The sequence below is a fragment of the Rissa tridactyla genome, chromosome 9 (assembly GCF_028500815.1).
Source record: "Rissa tridactyla isolate bRisTri1 chromosome 9, bRisTri1.patW.cur.20221130, whole genome shotgun sequence".
Classification (NCBI taxonomy): domain Eukaryota; kingdom Metazoa; phylum Chordata; class Aves; order Charadriiformes; family Laridae; genus Rissa; species Rissa tridactyla.
The window spans coordinates 25,558,204-25,575,772 of NC_071474.1; the positions used below are offsets into that span (position 1 = coordinate 25,558,204).

Sequence of the window (17,569 nt, forward strand, 5' to 3'; positions counted from 1 at the left end):
TACCTTAGGGTCTTTTGGGCTGAATCCAGAAATGTAATCATTTATCAAGTTAAAAACGAACCCTCTGTCCATAAAAGTCAAGCAACGCTGCAGAAAAAAACAGCAATATGTGATCAAGCATCAAAAATAAAAGCATTCATGCTAAATCATCTCCATACTACCGTCCCGCCAACAGCCAGATTTGATCCTCTCGGCTGCTGCTGGCTGTCCAAAACCTACTTGATCCTGTTTCTCTGCAACTGTTTAGATGACCTCACTTAAGTCTTCAGTGGACAACAGAAATATTTAAAACGAGAGGACATGTATTTTCTCGCAGGTTTTGAACATGACTGAAAACCCTAGATAACATATAGTGTATCATAGTCTTTATCTTGGAAAGAGAAAGTTTCTTTCCTAGGAAAGATAATCCCCTCCAGAGTTTTCATCACCAAAGAAACCAAAGAGATGATAAAGTACGAACGCATTTGTTTGCTTGCTGCTTATTTCTAATTGTTTGGCGCTTTTTTCCTGATAAAAGCCTGGGAGAAGGAAAGAAACTGCTGACCTTCAGGAAGTTAGCCAAGCTAAAGTTGACATTCCTGGACTCTTCGGGGATTTCATTATAGCGAATGGTGACGTGAGGAATGATGGCGAGCAGCAGCGAATGCAGGGCGTGCTGGTAGGAGTCGGGAAACCGCTGGCCCCTGGGCAGCTGGAACCAAAAGCACGTCCCACGCTCAGCGCTGGGGAGAGCCGAGCGCAGGCACAAGTTCCCTTTAGCATTTATTTATGTTGTTTCCTAATAAAACACCGGCACAAAGAAAGCACTGGCTGAAACTGCAGAGGAGGCGGCTGCGTGAGCCATAAGGGGACCTGGAATTTTTAAATTACAATTGAGAATGAAAAGGGGAACAAGGGAAAAAAAGGAAAGCTCTGGCTAGCTGTTCAGCTTGCCAGGTTTTTTTTAAATAAAGAGTTAGATGGCTTTTCAGAAAAAATTTTGGAGGAGAGTTTGTTTGTGATGACTCTGTAATGCAAAATTACACAAATTTATTTTTACCTTGATTTTGTTTTCTTCCAGTAAGTGCATTGCCATTGACTTCGCCAGTGCTTCAAAGAAAAACCAGGAGTACTAGAATGAGGAAAGGATACTGTTATCTTTCTCAGCAGGATCGAACGTGTTTGACTGTGTGGGGAAGCAGCAGCGTGGGAGGGAGAGCTCGCGTTCGAATGGCATTCGTAAGCCCACCCGTGCTCCCACAGCTCGCTTGGCAGGGCTGCCTTTGCTCCCTGGAGGAGCCCTGCCAGTCTCAGGGTGGGAACAGCTCTGTCCCCTCCGCACCCCAGCGCACCCCGCGAGGAGCCAGCAGAGTTTGGGGGTGCAAGCCCTGCAAAGGCCCAGAGAGGCAGAGACTCAATCTGCCTCCCGTGAGCCACCCCTCACGGGCGGCTTGAGGGAAATAAATAAAACTGGCAAAGTGAAGAGCCCTTTGCTGTGTCCTGCCATTAACACAGCCAGGTTCCCTGCAAGAATTCAACTCTCTTGTAAGGGGCAAACCTCAAGGATGCAGACGCGAGGAGCTGCCCTGGTAGCTTTGCTCCTGTGGTGGGTTTGGATGGTTCAAAGTGTTGGGCTTTGTACCAGAGCCCCTTTTCCTCCCCTCCTCCCTTGGCAGCCAAGTACTGCCAATACTTCACCTTGAGCAGCTTATTGATGGCTAGAAAATCTGCGGACTGCTTCAGGATCGTGGCCATGGAAAGGACCAGGATTTCATGCGTCATCTTCGCCTGTGTGACGCTGGGTTTCTCAGCTCGAAAGACGTACTGAGGCAAGAGGAACAGTGTCAGCAGCGGGCCTGCTCCCAGCAGGGAGTTTTGCAGTGCGGTGTGTCATGACTGACCTTTATAAAGGAGCGCAAGTAGTGGTCTAGACCTTCTTCATGGCACTTGGACACGATGTGCAGAAGAACCCTGGGGACAAAATGTGGTTTGTGTTCAGCACGCAATGTGAGGGTAAGTTCCTCCAGCTCATGAAAGCAGACACCATCTGTGTCCTATCCTGCTCAACCCCAAAATCCTCACTGCTGGCACGGCCAGACGTGCAGAGAGCCAGCGCTTGCAGGCGAGCATCCCTCACAGCTCCTGGGGCTGCACCATCCTTGCTGCAGCACGGCCCCTCGCCGGAGCACTCAGAGCCGAGGTGGCCAAAGCCTCTTCTCCGGTCTGGTGCTGGACCAGGTGTCGCCCAGAGCAGCTGCTTTCAACGCTGGAGGCTCCCTGCACAAGGAGGTGAGGTGGAGCAGGGGACTTCTCTGCAGGGGACATATCCTATTCCTTGGCCTCCATGCATGCCAGGATTAAAGCCTGCTGCTACTTAAGTTCACACTGCAGTGAACATTAAGCACCTGAACAATGCCCAGGTGTTAGATATCTAAGTCAAAAACAAAAATATTAAGTTAATCTGCTCTGCACCCAGTTCTCTCTGGCTGTACCGACGGGCCTGCTATATGGAGAGCAAGCCTCCTTCCCCCGCTGCATGCCTTGGATTCACCCACCCCGTGCAGCTTACCACGTGTTGAGTCTGTCCTCACTGGGACGCTGCCCTTTCCTAACAATCACAGAAGTGACAACAAACAACTATACTACTACATCAAGCCTGCAAAATGAACACAAAAACCCCACAGAATCTCTGCTGAGAAGCAGGGAGAAAATTCTCCATCCTTTTTAGACTCTGATACCTTCCTGCATCCCCTGGATTTATTAATTCTGGAAGGCTTTTCACTGAATTTACATCATATGCTCCTTGTTACATGCACTGGATTATTTTCGGGCTGTTGCCTTGCAGTTCACTGGGGACAGACAGACGCTGGAAAACATGCCAGCCCTCTGGAAGCACTCCAGGCGGCTGATGAATGCAGCAAGCACCCAGTTTCCCCAGCCAACATTGGGGATTTACATTCCAGTCCCAGCCAGAGGGAACAACAAACGATTGCACATTGTCACAGACCCCACAGGCCAAACCACAGGGAGGAGTTTACAAGACATTTATCAGATAAAGAGGGTTTTAAATTCCACTCTGAAAGTCTGGATGAGAAAAAAAAAGTTGTCATTAAACAGAAAGCTATTGACAAAGTGGAGAGCATCAGGCCAAGCTTTAAAAAGGTCTCTGGAAGGGAAGGTGGGAGCCGGTCACCCAGCAGGCAGCCAGGGCCACTTGTTCCCTTGTCTTTGCCCTCTGCTGATTCAAGCAGAGTGGGATTGCAGTGCTCCACGCAGGGGGAGTCTCCACAACCTGTACCACATGGCACAGGACTGTGACTGCATGGGCCCTGCGTCCCTGGGAGAGCAGGGCTCAGGTCCCGCGTCCCTGGGGGAGCAGGGCTCGGCCTCTGACCTCCAGTTCCATGGGAACGAGATGCTTTGGGTACACAGACGCACAGTACCTCCCGGAGTCAGAAAAAGATCTCCATGGAGCAGCATCCAGCATCCCCCTTTGCACTGCAGCCCTTCACAGAGGAAGATGGATGTTTTAATGCATCCATCAGTTTAGGGGTGTTGTGGCCCGCGGTAGGCAGGAAAGGTGCTTTTGCAGCTTTTGCTGCCTTCGGGCCCCGCAGAAGGCTGCAGGCAGCAGAAGCTGGCCCTGGCCGGTGCTGCCCTCTTGGGGCTGCGGGCTCGGCCAAGCATGTCTGCACGAACAGGGATGCGCCGCCTGCTTCTGCAGCAGCCAGCTCCGGGGCTTTTTAGCAGTCCTTCTGACTCGGAGGACCGGTGTGCAGGGATGGGAGCAGGGCACCATTCCTGCAAGGAAATCTCATCTGCTGCCTGCAGCTGGGACATGCCTGGGCGCTCCGGAGCTTTTCGACACCCCAGTAACTCGGCTCACAGAGCCATCCCCGCCAGAAGACCCTTTTTCTTTTGAAAACCAAACCGGGAGTATCTTGAAAATACCACGTTTTTCCGCATGCAGCTCCCAGGACAAGGTCCCCACGCTGCCCCATGCCACCCGGTTGTGCCAGGAGAGGACCGCGGCTGGTGTTTCACAGCGCGGGAGCAAGCAGCAGGGGACGGGCAGAGCCGCCACTCCGCGCCTTGGACTGGGAAACCACACCCTGCTCCGTGCTGTACTTGTGGCTTTGCATTTGTAACTGCAGAAAAGTGGATGATTTACCAGACACTCACATGGTGCAGTTGACAGCTACTTCATCTTCCTGGGTCACATTTGTAAGGACTCTAAATAGTTGCATAAGAATTACAGGTAGAAACTGAATCATTACTTGGATCTCCATGGCGTGCAAACACTAAAACAAATGTTCAAAACACAGACACTTTTAGTTCAACATTTTGCAGATGTTAAATATTTACAGTGCACAGACATTTCTGCGGCAAAAGGACAGGCACTAGCAAATGCTTCAGGGTGTGGGCTTCAGCCTGCCGCAGGACAGGACTTAGACCCATGGCAGCGCTCGCTGCCTGCCTTCCAGCTGACAGATCCCAGCTGCGTGCCTTCGGGGAGCGACATGAATCACTCGTGGCAGCTGTTCATCCTCCTCTCAGATGTGCCCAGGCAGCTATGACTTAATTAGAGGTCACATGCTATGCTTTGACCCCCGATAACCCAGAATTTAAAGCTGAAGTTTTGCTCCCAACTCTTCTCATCGCTCGAGACAGTTTTTTGAAGTGACTAAGTCACAGAATCACAGAATGACATGGGTTGGAAGGGACCTCTGGAGCATGGAAACCTGGTATCCGGCGACTTGCAGTGAGACTTTTCTCCAAAGAGCGTATCTTGCTCTTGGAAATGGGATTTAAGTGAGTTGGTGAAGGTCAAGATCAGCTGGTGCATACGCTCTCCACCCAAGTCATAGACCGCTTTTGCCTGAATCTCATGACACAAGTCTAGGAAAGACAGCGTGTTTCATTTTCAGTTTTCAAACCTGCAAATCTAATGAAAGGTTCTTAAGTCTGTATCTAGCCATTTAAATTACTGAGGTATCGGTGGTAAAAAGCCCTCACTGTGACATGTAAATGTCTCCCTGTCTGCAGGCTGCAGCAAGGTCGCTGTGGCTGGTCAGGGCTGGGACAGAAAGCAACTGTTCTTCTAGAGCTTGGCTTCGCAACCTGCCATTATTTCTATTTCTTAATATATTTAGACGTTATCTGAAACACACCCAGTAACTTTGTGATGATAAATCCCCACCGCTGGAAGCGGAGCTGTTGCTATGGCAGCACTCTCAAAAACAGGCAGTTATGGAAGGAAACAAGGAGAGTAAACAGCCAAGAAAGATATTCCCTGCAGAAGCCTGTGCTGGACCTGCTCTGAGGCCCTGACTCATGCCACAGCGACTGCCGAAAAGCTGGGGCTGGGTCACAGGTCATCTCTGGTCAAATTTAACTGACTGATAATCTCACAGATCCTTTCCAGCCTGAAAAAAAAAATATCCCGTTTTGAATGGATAATCCTGAAAACAAGGAACTGTGCTACAGTTTAAAGGTTTGAATCAGATCTAGGGGGCAGCAGGGAAGGAGTGTGCAAGCCCACCAGGAGGAGGGTTTTCCATGAGCATGGCAGAGCGATGCCGATGGCTTGTTTTACCAACTGTGAAAGGCAGCGGGAGGCAGCACACAGAGAGCAGACAGCCGTGTCAGTAAGCAAAGGTGAGGATATTGCACACTGCGCTGGTCCCAGCGCTGCAGCGAGTGCCTGTTCCTCCAGGGCAGGGCTCTGGGTACATACTGATGGTCCGTAGAAACACAGACAAAGCCCACTGACAGGCCTTTAGGTATTTAGGTTCACCTTTAGGTATTTAACAAGTTCTCCTGGGACTTCCTTAGCTCCCGCCTGAACCAGCTGGCAATACTGGAAGAACTTGTGCAAGTGCATGTCCTGGAAGAGAAGAAAAACAAGTTCAATGCAGCCGTCTCAATATTTGTCAACCCCCTACTCTGCAGCGTACACTCGAAAAATCTGCCGACTTACCTGCAGCAGCAGGCCCTGTGCCTAGCAAGCCCCACGTCAGTGCCAGTGGCACTCTTGGACCCCAGCTGCCATCTCCCAGGAGTACAGTACTGCTCCCTGCCTTCTCCAACATACCCAGCCACTGCCCAACCCCTGGCTCCCAACTAATCTTGAGATTAAGCACAAAACTGCCAGCAGTGTTAAAATTCTCCTGTGGTTGCACTGCCCCAAGCCCCAGTCCCCATCCGACACTGGCCTGGAGAAGCAGGAGCCCTTCTGTCCTGGCTGCAATGCTTTGAGACTGCCTCAGCATCTGCCTCACCAACCTCCTCCTCTCCATCTGAGGCACTCTCCTTCCCATTTCTCTCCCTCCTTCTCCAAGGTTAAATTTAATTATGGTTATTTAACGCTGAAAAGCACCTGGGAATGTAATTTGGTGGGGAGTGGAACTGCTGTGCTGCTCTCAGCGCTGTACAGAATCAGCAGGACCCTAAAACAGGTTTAGCCAATGCTGGAAGCGAGTTGCTGTGAATGGAAGCGCAGCCGATCATTACCTCCAGCACGGCAGAAGAAGCCCTGCCAAGGGCCCTTCCCCATGAGCAGCGCTGACAGGAGGTGCCCCAGAGCACGTGCTGGGGATCTTTGCTGCACAGCACACGAAGCTCGGGGAAGACCATCCACCGTAAGAGGGCGGAACACATGAGGACTTGGTAAAACAGCCTGAACTAGTTCCAAAGGGAAATCAGGACTCTTGCTTTCTTGTGTCTTCTGTTGTCAGCAAACTTTTATTTATTTTTTTTTTAAACTCAATGAACAATCAAATATCTGGGGAAACCTTCCATTTCCACCAGTTTTTCTCTCTTTTGCATCATCAAAGCAGATCAAATGTTTCCTTGGTGCTGCCAGCTACAGTGCAATCGGCCAAGAAAACATCAGCCTCTCCCCAGGCTCATTCACTCACACAACTGCCTCATCACATCCGGACGAAGAAGCAGATCCCTGCAAGTAACCCCAGACTGGCTGCTCCAGAAGTACCTCAGCGCTGCTCTGCAAACACAGGTACCTCTTTCCCACAGCACCTACGGCATAGCATTTGTGTTGAAAGTCTTTGAGAAGGAGGCGCTCGACTTACCTGGGTGTAAATGGTCGAATCCAAATGGATTCTGATTTTAAACAGTGGCTTCGCTCCATCCACCCACTTCGCATCCATGCTGGGCTGCTGTGAACAGACAACACGCAAGTACTTGGTTTCAGCCTGCGGTGAGAAGGTGACTCTGTGCAGGCAGACCCGGGTTGGGGGCGGGGGGAGAATGGGGCCCCCCCGGTGCAAACACCAGTGACCTGACTGCAGCCATGGCAGGGCAAAGGCACCCCCGGGAGAACAAGCCCGCTCTCCTGCTCTGCACCACCTGCAACAGCCCCATCCAGCCTGCCACAGGTTGCAGGTATTCTCTGCAACCTCGCCACGGGAAGTGGCATTAAAAGTGTCCTGTCCCCCACCCCTAAGAACTTTGAGCTTTGGGGGCTGCCCTGCAGTTGGGATCTTTCCAGCTGAGCGGAGCACAAACACAAGCCCAGACTTAGAGTGGGACCAAAAGCTCAGTTCTCCTCTTCCCTTTATGTTTAAGCCCATTTCAAATGGCCTTCCTACCCTTCGTGACTCTGTGTCCCCAAGACCCAGGTAGCCAGGTGGAAGGTTGGATGAAACTGGCAAATGCCGCTCCAGGGTGACAATCCGTCCATCCTTCAGCAACGGGACCCAGGCATATCCCACTGCGGAGGCAACCGGTGGACCAGAGTGAGCAGGCACACAGCCATACGTGTTCAGCTCAAGCTCCAAAAAGAGCCGTGTCTCCCCCCGAGAAGATCAAACCCGCAGTTGTGCAAGAGACTTCAATGAGGCCGGGATTGACCATGTCAGCCTTGCAACAGCACGTTTTACCTGGTGACACAGCGAACGGAATTCAGGCAGGGCACAGCCCAGAGCAGAGGTGGGTTTGAGGGGCAGAGACAGGGCGTGAGCCATGGCTGTGCACCACGGCGAGGGTCCTTCAGTCGCCTAAGGACTGGCTCAGTGGAAAGGCATCTCACCCCGTGGACCGGGGCATGCTCAGGCCCTTACACATGCCTGGTGTCGGCAGTACCAGCCCCGAGACCCTGATCTCGCCTCCAGTGTTTGCTGGGGACTTGGCTGACAGCAGGCACACACGTACAAGCCAAGCCAAGGACACTCAGAAATAGCTGTCAGATTGCAGCAAAAATTTGAGCTTTAGCATACACTAAAAACATTGTGGTTTATTCCAGTTTAGACCTCCGATTTGTATTAGGTTGTTTTCAAAAGAGAAAATTCAGACAGGCTAGTATTTTAATCAAATATTTTTTCACACCCCTACGTTCATTTTATCTTGGACTCTTACGCTCCAACAGGAGTAATTTAAACAATGAACATACCTTGAGTTTCAACGGTGTCCTGTTTTTTCGATGTTGCCTTTGTATTAATTTCACAGCTGACATGATAGAAGGTGAAAAGCAAATGATGCTTTTGATGGAGGTGAATTGGAAGCTCAATTTTAATCTAAAATGATATCATGACAGATAAGACTGTATTTTTAATTCTGGAGTAATATTTTAAGTTCTATTTAATTTCACAAATGCTATGTTGTATGTAGTTACACAAGACACATTCTTACCCATCTTAAATAACTCCTGGCTAACATTTTCAGCACAGTTGCACATTACTTATTAATGGGAGCGTGTGATTGGAGTGCACAAAGCATGACAGTAAAGACAGCAGAAAACAAACCGGCATTAAAAATTGACAGAGCCTCTGGCTTTGCTAAACCTTCTACTGACACAAAGGGCTGATGATTATTTTAACCCATATTTTACCCAGCCCCGGAAAAGGAGATAGCCTTTTGGCTTTGTAGTATCCAGGGAAATCTGTTATTTCCCACCATTTCATTTTTACCTCGTTGTAGAACTCTGGGCTCTGGTTGTGATGCAGCACGGCAGCATATGCATTTGTGGTCAGGAGATGGCCTCCGGGTTTGCCATATATACACTGGAAACACAAACGAAAAGCTGGATTCAGGGTTGCTGCCGGCCAAATGAAAACAATGAGCATGGAAACTCAGTGCTTTCCTATTGTCCTGCTCAGCCTGGCTGGCACACGGTATAGAGGGGCGAGCAAATGTTGGCCCTATTAACAGGTACCCACCTTTAACGGCCTGCCATCAGCTTCATCTGAATCCCTGAACTCAACACAGACAGCAATGTTCCTTGCCTGAAATGGGGGAGAACAGGAGGATGAGCCATTGCTACAGGGCAGCAGCATCAACCCGCACCACGCTGAGTCTGGCTGCAGGCTCTCCAGGCCACGCACCTTCGCAAACACCTTCTGGTTCTCATACTTCAAATGCAAGGGGTAGACGTAGAGGTGGTTTTTGTAAACAGTGAAGGGATAACAGTATTTTGCAACTTCTGGGACAAGCTCCTCCACTTCAACTGCAATGTCCTCACAGCTCTTCTCAAAAGGCTTTATAGGAATATAAGAAGCCGTGACACAATCTAGGAGAGAAGGGAAGCTTGGATGAGCACACACCCCATAGCCCATGTGAAGGGAAATTCATGGGTCTGAAACTCTGCTCTCGAGCACCCAGTTCTCTTCACATCAGAGGATCGTGTATGTCGACCAGGCAGCAGGACTTGCACCACTCCCATTGAAATGATAAGAGAAAATTCTCCCTTAATCTTCTTCTGTGGTCCCCAACTGCCTTAGCAATACTGAGAAAAGATGGGTGCAGGGGCACCACGGGGCTTTGCTCTCCTTGCCAGTGGGGACTGTAGAAATGACACTTTCCTGCAGCTCTGGGCAACGACAAAGGGTCTTGCGAGTGACCCGTGTCCAGGTAGGGACAGCTGCTCTGCCCAGGACCTGCACCTTGACTCTTCCAGGAATTTGCCCCATTAAGCTACTGTCTGATAAGTCACGCAAACAGCACCTGACCGAAGCAGACAGGCTACTGAGATGATGACTTGAGACTGACGTCTCGAAGTGCATCCCACTGCGTCAGTCCTTCTCCACTCTCTGTTTCAGAAAGCTGATGGGCGGTTTTGTTGCCTCCAAATACCAGTGCACAAGCCCTGCCCAATTCACCGAGACTCACATCCACCACGAGGGAGAGTTCATCTCAAGTGATGGCCTTTCAAAGAACAGAAAAAATTAAGTCCATTAGAAAAGCCTTATGGACAGGGGACCGGACTATGGAACCTGTGACAGCAGCTGCCAAAAGCCCGTGGGGTGACACTGAACACACCACGAGTCCCTTCTTTGCCTCAGTTTCTTTAAATGGAAAGTAAAGAATCACACTGACCATGTCTGTGAAGCCCTCTGGTGTTAAGCATCATATATATTATATTAGATTGGTGTAATAATAATAGCAAAAGCAGGCAGATGGCTTCCTTTAGATTTAGGATGCGATGGCCAAACTGCAAAGCAGATGCACCCCCTGCACTTGGACAACATCCCTCCACAGAATCCATCAGAGAGACTTACAAGGCAGTGGTTGTGCTGAATTACTCATTTCTCATTGCAGCCCTGAGATCCTCTGGTTAATGAAACAGCAAAACTCCCCATAGAAGCATTAACTCCTGAGGCTAGAGCCATCGGCATTTATTTTAAGATCCAAGATCCTTACTTGTGAAGTCAAGAGGGATGTCTTTGATGACGATATTCAACTGGGCTGGAATGACCTGCAGTTTTGTCTTCTCTGGTCTGCATTAGGGAGAAAGGAACTTGAAAGTTCAGGTGCTGAACACATCAGCAGTGCTTTCTGTCATCTCATGCTTACGCTTAACTGTTTACAAATGTGTATTAAAATGCCTGCTCGGCCAGTCTCTTACACTTACTTCTTATACTCTGCTAAAAGCTTCAGCATATCTTCGTTTGAGAGTTTGCCGCTGTCTTGCTTGTAGAGAGGCGAGAATTTTCCTTCAGCATCAAGAGTGCCCTGGGAGTCTTTGAAAACTGGTCTGCAGAAAAGAAGAGAGACATTTCTTAAACATTGGTAAGTACGCAGACACCGACTTCTTTGACACGTCAGGCTGAAGGGCGGGTCATCAGGCAAGAGGTTCGCTGGCCCGCGACTGCTCTGCACACCGCCAGACCTCCCGGTTATCCTCCCACCCTCACGTGTTGCTTAGACCGCACGCAGATTGCAGCCCACCGTGGCATCACCCACATCCCTTCTCTCCAGCCAGGTGAGAAGCACAGACCCAGCCCAGCTCCGAGCCTGGTCTACAGTCACAAACGCCCTTCAATCCCCTTCCACTTAACACCAACTGGTAAAGTAATTTCTAGGTTGCTCGTCCCCATGTGGGGTCAGAGCATGGAAGTCCTCCTAGGAAAGGAGTGCACAATGAAGGCCAGTCTGAGGACACACACCAGCTTCCCCTGACCCCAGAGCAGGGGCCTGGACTCTGCCCTGGATGAATACTGGCATCTTTGCCCTTGAACATAAAGGCTGTGAGTGTCTGTGTACAGCAGGAACGTTAAAGCACCTGTGCTCCCTTTCTGTGCAAACTTTCTTCCTCTTCTGAAGCACGCGAGGAAACCATTCCAGGGATGCAGAGCAACACAGTGCCCCACCCCAGCCTGGTGGCCACTCAACCGGTCTCCAAATGCAGCTCTTTACCCAGCAAGAACAAATCTGCAGCCTGTCAAAGTCAATGCCCACAGAGGGCCCACCATTAGGCTGTGTGCTGGCTCCCGGGAGTGAGCTGCATCCCAGAAAACACCACCTTGAAAGCATCACAGCAAATTCCAGCCCAAGAATATACATTGCAAGCTGTACACCACCCGATCCTGGCCTGCTGTGACAGTCATCTGCTGTTCCTGTGTCATTACTATTCCTTTTGTCAGCACCAAACAGCAATTTAGCAATAGGAGGCAAGAGGGATGAACTCGCCTTCAGGCCTTCCTTGACATGACATTTAAGGGAGTTAGCACTGACATCCTTTATCAGTTCCAATAAAAGAACAGCGAGGGAATGGGATCACTATCTCCAGTCACTCCCAAGAACATTAATTAAAGCAGAGTCTAAGATGGGAGACAGAGCCCAGCAGATTGCCCCCGCCAGGCTGAAGGGCCTCCACTCTCATCCTCTCCCTGGCAATGGCTGGTGCCAGGAGGGAATTTCTGCGCTGATTCCTGCGGTAGCATGGGACGGGGTAATTCGTCCCCAGGAACATTCTGCCCTGGTAGCAGTAGCTACAGGTCAGCAGGAAGGTTACTGTCTTCCCAGCACTGTTTAATTTTTTAATATTTTGTTTCTAATTTTAGATAGAGCATCTCAGGCCAATCCCCATTCTGCCTTGGGAATTGGAGCCGTATTCCACCCTCAGCTGCAACTTCACTGGCTCCAGTGGCTTGCAACTTCACTGGCTCCAGTGGCTTGGCCTTGGCCCGCTGGGGCGGATCGCAACCCTGATACTGGCGGCAGCTCCCGCCATGGCGCAGCCGCGGTGACTGGTGACTGACCTGGCAGCCCAGCCGAAGGGCATCCTGTACTGGCCCAGACGGCTGCACACCTGCTTGGCCACCTTATGGACCTTCTGGGCAGTCTGCAAAACACAAGAAAGGTTAGCTCGTGCTTCCACGCTGCCCTGGGAAAGGAGTGAAGAGGGCTGCACTCTCCAGGGAGAAGAAACTCCATACTCCGCAACGCAGAGCTCCCCAGGCACACGGAGCAGCCGTTGCCGAAGCACTGGCAGACATCCCTCCCTGTCACTTCACACCACGCACATTTATGACTTTTGCAAAGCAAGAGCAAACATGTTGCGGGCACTGCCATATTAAAACTCCTCTTGATTCTGCATTAAAATGTCACGGTATGAGTATTTTATTTTCCAAAGGGTATTAGTTTATTTTCCAAAACTGACTGTAATTGCCTTATTCTATACAGACTTATGAAGTGTGCCGAGGGAATGTCGGCGCATACGAGGTGTTCCATACATCAGTTTTCCAGGGACAAATTTTGATTGGCTGCAGCAGGACGGCATCAGCTCCACCTGGCACGCAGAGACCGATGCCGACAGCACCAGGGCCCCTCGCTGACCACCCTTTGCGTAAATTCCCCCATACGATCACGGCACTCTGCATGGAACAAGAGAGAGGCAGGGCAAGCAGAATAAAGGGTGAAGCCCATGTTCTGCTGCCACTAAACCATCGCTGTTCCCAGCGGGAGTGAGCCAGGACCACTGTGTGTAGCACCACGTAGCAGTGCAATCTGTTTTTCTGGGGATGAAGTGTCCCACTTTTTTGCTGCCAGCCCAGGTTGAAGTGTAACGGGGAAAGGTCCCCCTGCCCCAACAGCTTGGCTCTTTCTGAAAATCCTCTGCCTCTTTCCAGGGAAAAGAACTGAATCTCCCAGGACAGCCCAGCTGAAGCCAGCCTGGGAACAGTGCAAGCAGCAGAATGGGTGAAGAACAGTATTTGCCAGAAAGAAGCTAAAGAGCAGCAGAAACAGCCCATGTTTCAGACCACGCTACTCCCTCCAGCAGCAGACAGCATCACTATGCAGATAACCTCATGGCCCACGGTCCCATCCAATACCTTCCCCGGGTCCGAGTTTTTCATGTATGGCTCTGCACAGTGTGTTATGCTGCCCTGCAGCACCTTCTCCACACGGGCCACCAGGAAGATCTCCACATGTGGGTTGGTCACGGAGAAAACCCCCTGCAATAGAAAGACAGCAGCCGTCAGAGAGCAGGACACCCCTACCTGATTGGGTTTGGCCCCGATCACCTCACCGTCCCTTCCCACAATCCACACAGACCCTGCTCTGGTTGCTGCTGTGAATGGGCCATGGGGGCTCACAAGGCTTGAGCATGGTCAGGTCTTGAAGAACTCTGCCTGCTGCTTTGTCTGTCACTGCCAGTGAGCCCAAAGTGGCAACTGGCCTGAGACACTGACCAAAACCCCACCACTCAAGAGAGAAGCTGACTTCTGCTCCTCCACCCAGTGGACAACAACACGCTGCAACGCTGCTGAACAGCCACAGCCTCAACAGTGATACGGAATGAGGAGAAAGACAGTTGTTCACCCGTTTTATGTAGCGCAGGCAAGACTCGGGGACCCCGTGCACAAGGCTCTCGCCTGGTGAACGTCCCTTGGCGCCCTCAGCTCCGGACACAGAGTTATCCAGCAGCATGTCACGGACAGACGGAGGGTTCAAGTCCACGTGGAAGTCAGCTGAAATCTTGCAATTATTTTTCAGGTCAAATAATGCCAAGCTTAGGAAAAAGGGCTCAACCTGGAAATTTGATTGAATGTATGCATCAAAAAAACCGCACGGCACAGGCTCAAGAGTATCAACATGCATTGCCTTCCCTGCTAGGTTTGCCTTCTGCATCTGTTTGTTCCTTTAGTTTTGTACACCAGCATTTTACAGAATTCTTACAGACAATCCATGCTTATTTGCTTTACAAATACAGTTTTTTCCTGCATCTTCTTGCCTTTTGATCTGGTCGATTTGACCAAAGCTACTTTAAAACCATCAATGAAGCATAAAGAACGAAATCCATAGGGGTTTTTAATATAAATGATAAACTATGAAGTTAGGAAGCAAAGATGACCCCAATGCATCAGCTAGAGCTGTTTATCCTGTGCAATGAGAAAGAAATCAACTTAAGAGTGTTTATGTTCACATGCTAAGGACCACTTCACTTTTATTGTCCACAGTCAATCAGCTCTGGATGGCCCAACTGCAAGACACCCAAAATGTTCCTCAGCTGCTCTGCGCTGGGTGGCACAGGAGCAAAGTCAGCTCTCCCAGCCAGCAGACCTCAAACACAAGCCTAACGCTGCTGAGGAACCGCACGTGCAAAATCTGCCAACTCGCTTGTAGCTATTGACCTTGACAGCGTAAGGCAAGTGGCAACAATTCCATGTATTTTTAATTCAAAGATCCTAGCAGGAATGCATTCATGTAAAGATAAAAGTGAAGGCCTGAAGATAAGACTGTAGCACGTCTGAGACATTACAGCGTAACTTGGAGGCATTACATCAATACTAAAAACATGCTGATCGGGTCTGACTCTGGGCCTGCTTAAGGATGAATGACAAGAATCTCTGCCATCAGTGACACATTTTGTCTGCTGCGAGTTACCGGGGAGAACGAGTCCGGTGTTTTAGCTGTGGGCTGCCAATATGAAACCATCGCAATTCTATCAGCCATCCAAGTACCACCAGCAGAGATGGGCAAGCGCCAGTGCTGCCACCTCCCTCTGCTGCTCCGGCACCCTTGCGTAAAGGGTCGACTCCAGCCAGAGCAAGTGCAGGACATAACAACAGGGAGCGTGTTTGGGGCGGAAAGGCTGGAGGAGCCTGGGCTGTTTGGCCTGGCAGAGCAAAGGCTGAGGAGAGATGTAATAACTGCATAGACATCAGAGGCTCAGAAAATACAAGGAAGAGCTTTTGAGGCTGAGGCACCACTTTGGCACAATAACAAATGCATATAATAAAGTGACTGTGAACACAGTTAGGCTGGGAGTCAGAGGAAGGTTTCAGAACAGGGAAATCCCTTGCCATTAGGGGAAATGAAATAAAACACAGCAGCGAGTGGTTTGGAGATGGAGCTTAATCATTTACCAACCGGACTTTCACAGGGGCCCAGAACGTGGCAGACACACGCTCTCCATTTCCTGTGCTTATGAACTGCTGGTTTCCCAGCAGTCCCAGTCTCTGGCAGGCTGAGGCATGGCAGGACAGACCCTGTCCCCAGACACATTTTTGGAGCACCAAAACACCAAGGCAGACAAATCCTGCGAATGCCACTGCCTGCCCAGGTCCCACCAGAGCTCATGGAAAAATGGGATGTTTTTATCCACCCAGATTAATCTGCTGAGGGTTTTTCTAGCTGGCAAGGAGAAAGAATACAAAGCAGGACACGCCAGAGCTCCCCTTACGTTGGTGGGTCCTCCTTCCGACCTGTCACCGAGCTGAGCGAGGAGGTTGAGGGAGAAGTCCTGGCAGCACACCACAAAGCGCCTGCTGCACTTTTCCTCAAATGGCTTCACGTCTGGCTCGATCCCCGAGAAATCTAGCCTCTAGACAGCAAACAAATCTGGTCTCATTAAAAAAGAAAATAACCCCCTGAATGATGTTCAGGGATCACATTACAGCCAATACTATCTTAACTGATTTTTTTTTTAAGTGGTACAAAAGGTACAAGACATTCACAAATGAGTGCCATTTGGTGATGTTACACAAATGTATTCAAGACATGAATTCATGGGGATGTATCAATTTTTAGCAATCTGGTTTGTAGAGCACAGAAAACTAAACCTCAGTATGATTTCAGTTCCTTCCTGCTTTGTTGTAACCCTGGGGATCTTCCCAAACACCATTTAGAGCTTGGGGAAGAAAGCGGAACATAAGGCGTCGTTACACTCAGAAAAGTATCTTCCACTTTGAAGATGTGACTAGTTTAAGAGATGGTCCCTGTGCCTGAAATAGAGAGAAGGCACACGCCGTTGGGATCGTGAACAACATCTCGAAGTGGAAGGCATTTCTAGATGCACAGCAATAACCGGCGTGGTTAGAAACAACAAAGGCTGTCTGCAGAGCCGGCTGGGAAATCCAAACAGTCTTAATTATAATCACCTCCTTCCTAACCCAGAAGACCTATGCCTGGGCCGTGCCTCAAGATCTGCCCTTCCCAGAGAGCAGACATGTACGTGACCAAAGTACCTTCAGCCACGTAAAGACCCTCAGCCTTCACCACACCCATCGTACCGGGCACTGAGGACACAGAGATACCAAACTCCTATATATCACCACATCTCTCAGTGACAATATGGCACAGTCCTATTTGTTTTTCCCCCTCAAATCCTGAAGAAACCTTCATGCCAAACTTAGGGTGCGGATATCTAGCTCCCAATCAAGCAATTTCAGCAAAATAGGCTGCAATTGTTAATCCAGTTCTGGGAAACTCTTCCCGTTGTTTCCCCTAGTTCCTTTCGATGAGGAAAGTATGTTGTGGGTTTATGTTCCTGCTCCCAGTTTCCTTAGCACCAGGCATATAAGCGTGCACGTGCACACCAGCGCTGACTAGGGCAGTGATTGTGAATGCCCAGTGTTACAGCAGATCAACCGACCCACAGCAGAACGAAAAGCTCTGGGTATAGAGGGCGGACAGTGAATTCAGCCTAACCATTTGGTTAGGTTAAAAAAGATATCTTAGATACTCTGCACTGAGTAGTATTTCCATTTTTATTATCTGACTAGAATATAGGAAACTACTCAAAGCTTCTCTTAAAAAAAAAAAAAGCCTCCTTAACGCTTATCTTCTTAGCTTCTTCCTGTTAAAGACCTTAAAGAAGTGCCAAGAGAAAAGCTCATTTTGTACAACTAAACCTTTTAAAGACTAATTACATTTCCTTGTTAAACCAGAAAATTCTTTTTCACAGGTGTGAACAAGCCAAAGCATGCCAGAAGGAGAACTAGAAACTAGGAAATAACTTGGAACAATTCTCTAAAACTGTGTTAACAATTGCAGCTCATTCCACTGAAATCCCACACCTAGACCTTGGGCGGAGAGCTCGGCGAAGACGTCAAAGCCCAGAAGAAAA

The 17,569-nt window shown here is 49.7% G+C and overlaps 1 protein-coding gene across 6 annotated transcripts in view; it reads right to left on the reverse strand.

Annotated features, from left to right (window-relative positions):
* The window catches only part of DOCK11 (dedicator of cytokinesis 11), an 87,795-nt gene that overhangs the window by 39,576 nt on the left and 30,650 nt on the right, over positions 1–17,569 (reverse strand). For all 6 annotated transcript variants that reach the window (XM_054215619.1, XM_054215617.1, XM_054215616.1 and 3 more), the window contains exons 11-29: positions 15,905–16,045; positions 14,041–14,250; positions 13,551–13,673; positions 12,477–12,559; positions 10,847–10,969; positions 10,636–10,712; positions 9,321–9,505; positions 9,156–9,221; positions 8,907–8,999; positions 8,390–8,513; positions 7,590–7,711; positions 7,071–7,157; positions 5,777–5,866; positions 4,162–4,280; positions 1,881–1,950; positions 1,678–1,803; positions 1,040–1,111; positions 545–691; positions 4–87 (exon numbers count right to left, since the gene is read on the reverse strand). In XM_054215619.1, coding sequence (XP_054071594.1) covers positions 4–87; positions 545–691; positions 1,040–1,111; positions 1,678–1,803; positions 1,881–1,950; positions 4,162–4,280; positions 5,777–5,866; positions 7,071–7,157; positions 7,590–7,711; positions 8,390–8,513; positions 8,907–8,999; positions 9,156–9,221; positions 9,321–9,505; positions 10,636–10,712; positions 10,847–10,969; positions 12,477–12,559; positions 13,551–13,673; positions 14,041–14,250; positions 15,905–16,045 — 2,142 coding nt within the window. The remainder of the gene's footprint in view (positions 1–3; positions 88–544; positions 692–1,039; positions 1,112–1,677; positions 1,804–1,880; positions 1,951–4,161; positions 4,281–5,776; positions 5,867–7,070; positions 7,158–7,589; positions 7,712–8,389; positions 8,514–8,906; positions 9,000–9,155; positions 9,222–9,320; positions 9,506–10,635; positions 10,713–10,846; positions 10,970–12,476; positions 12,560–13,550; positions 13,674–14,040; positions 14,251–15,904; positions 16,046–17,569) is intronic.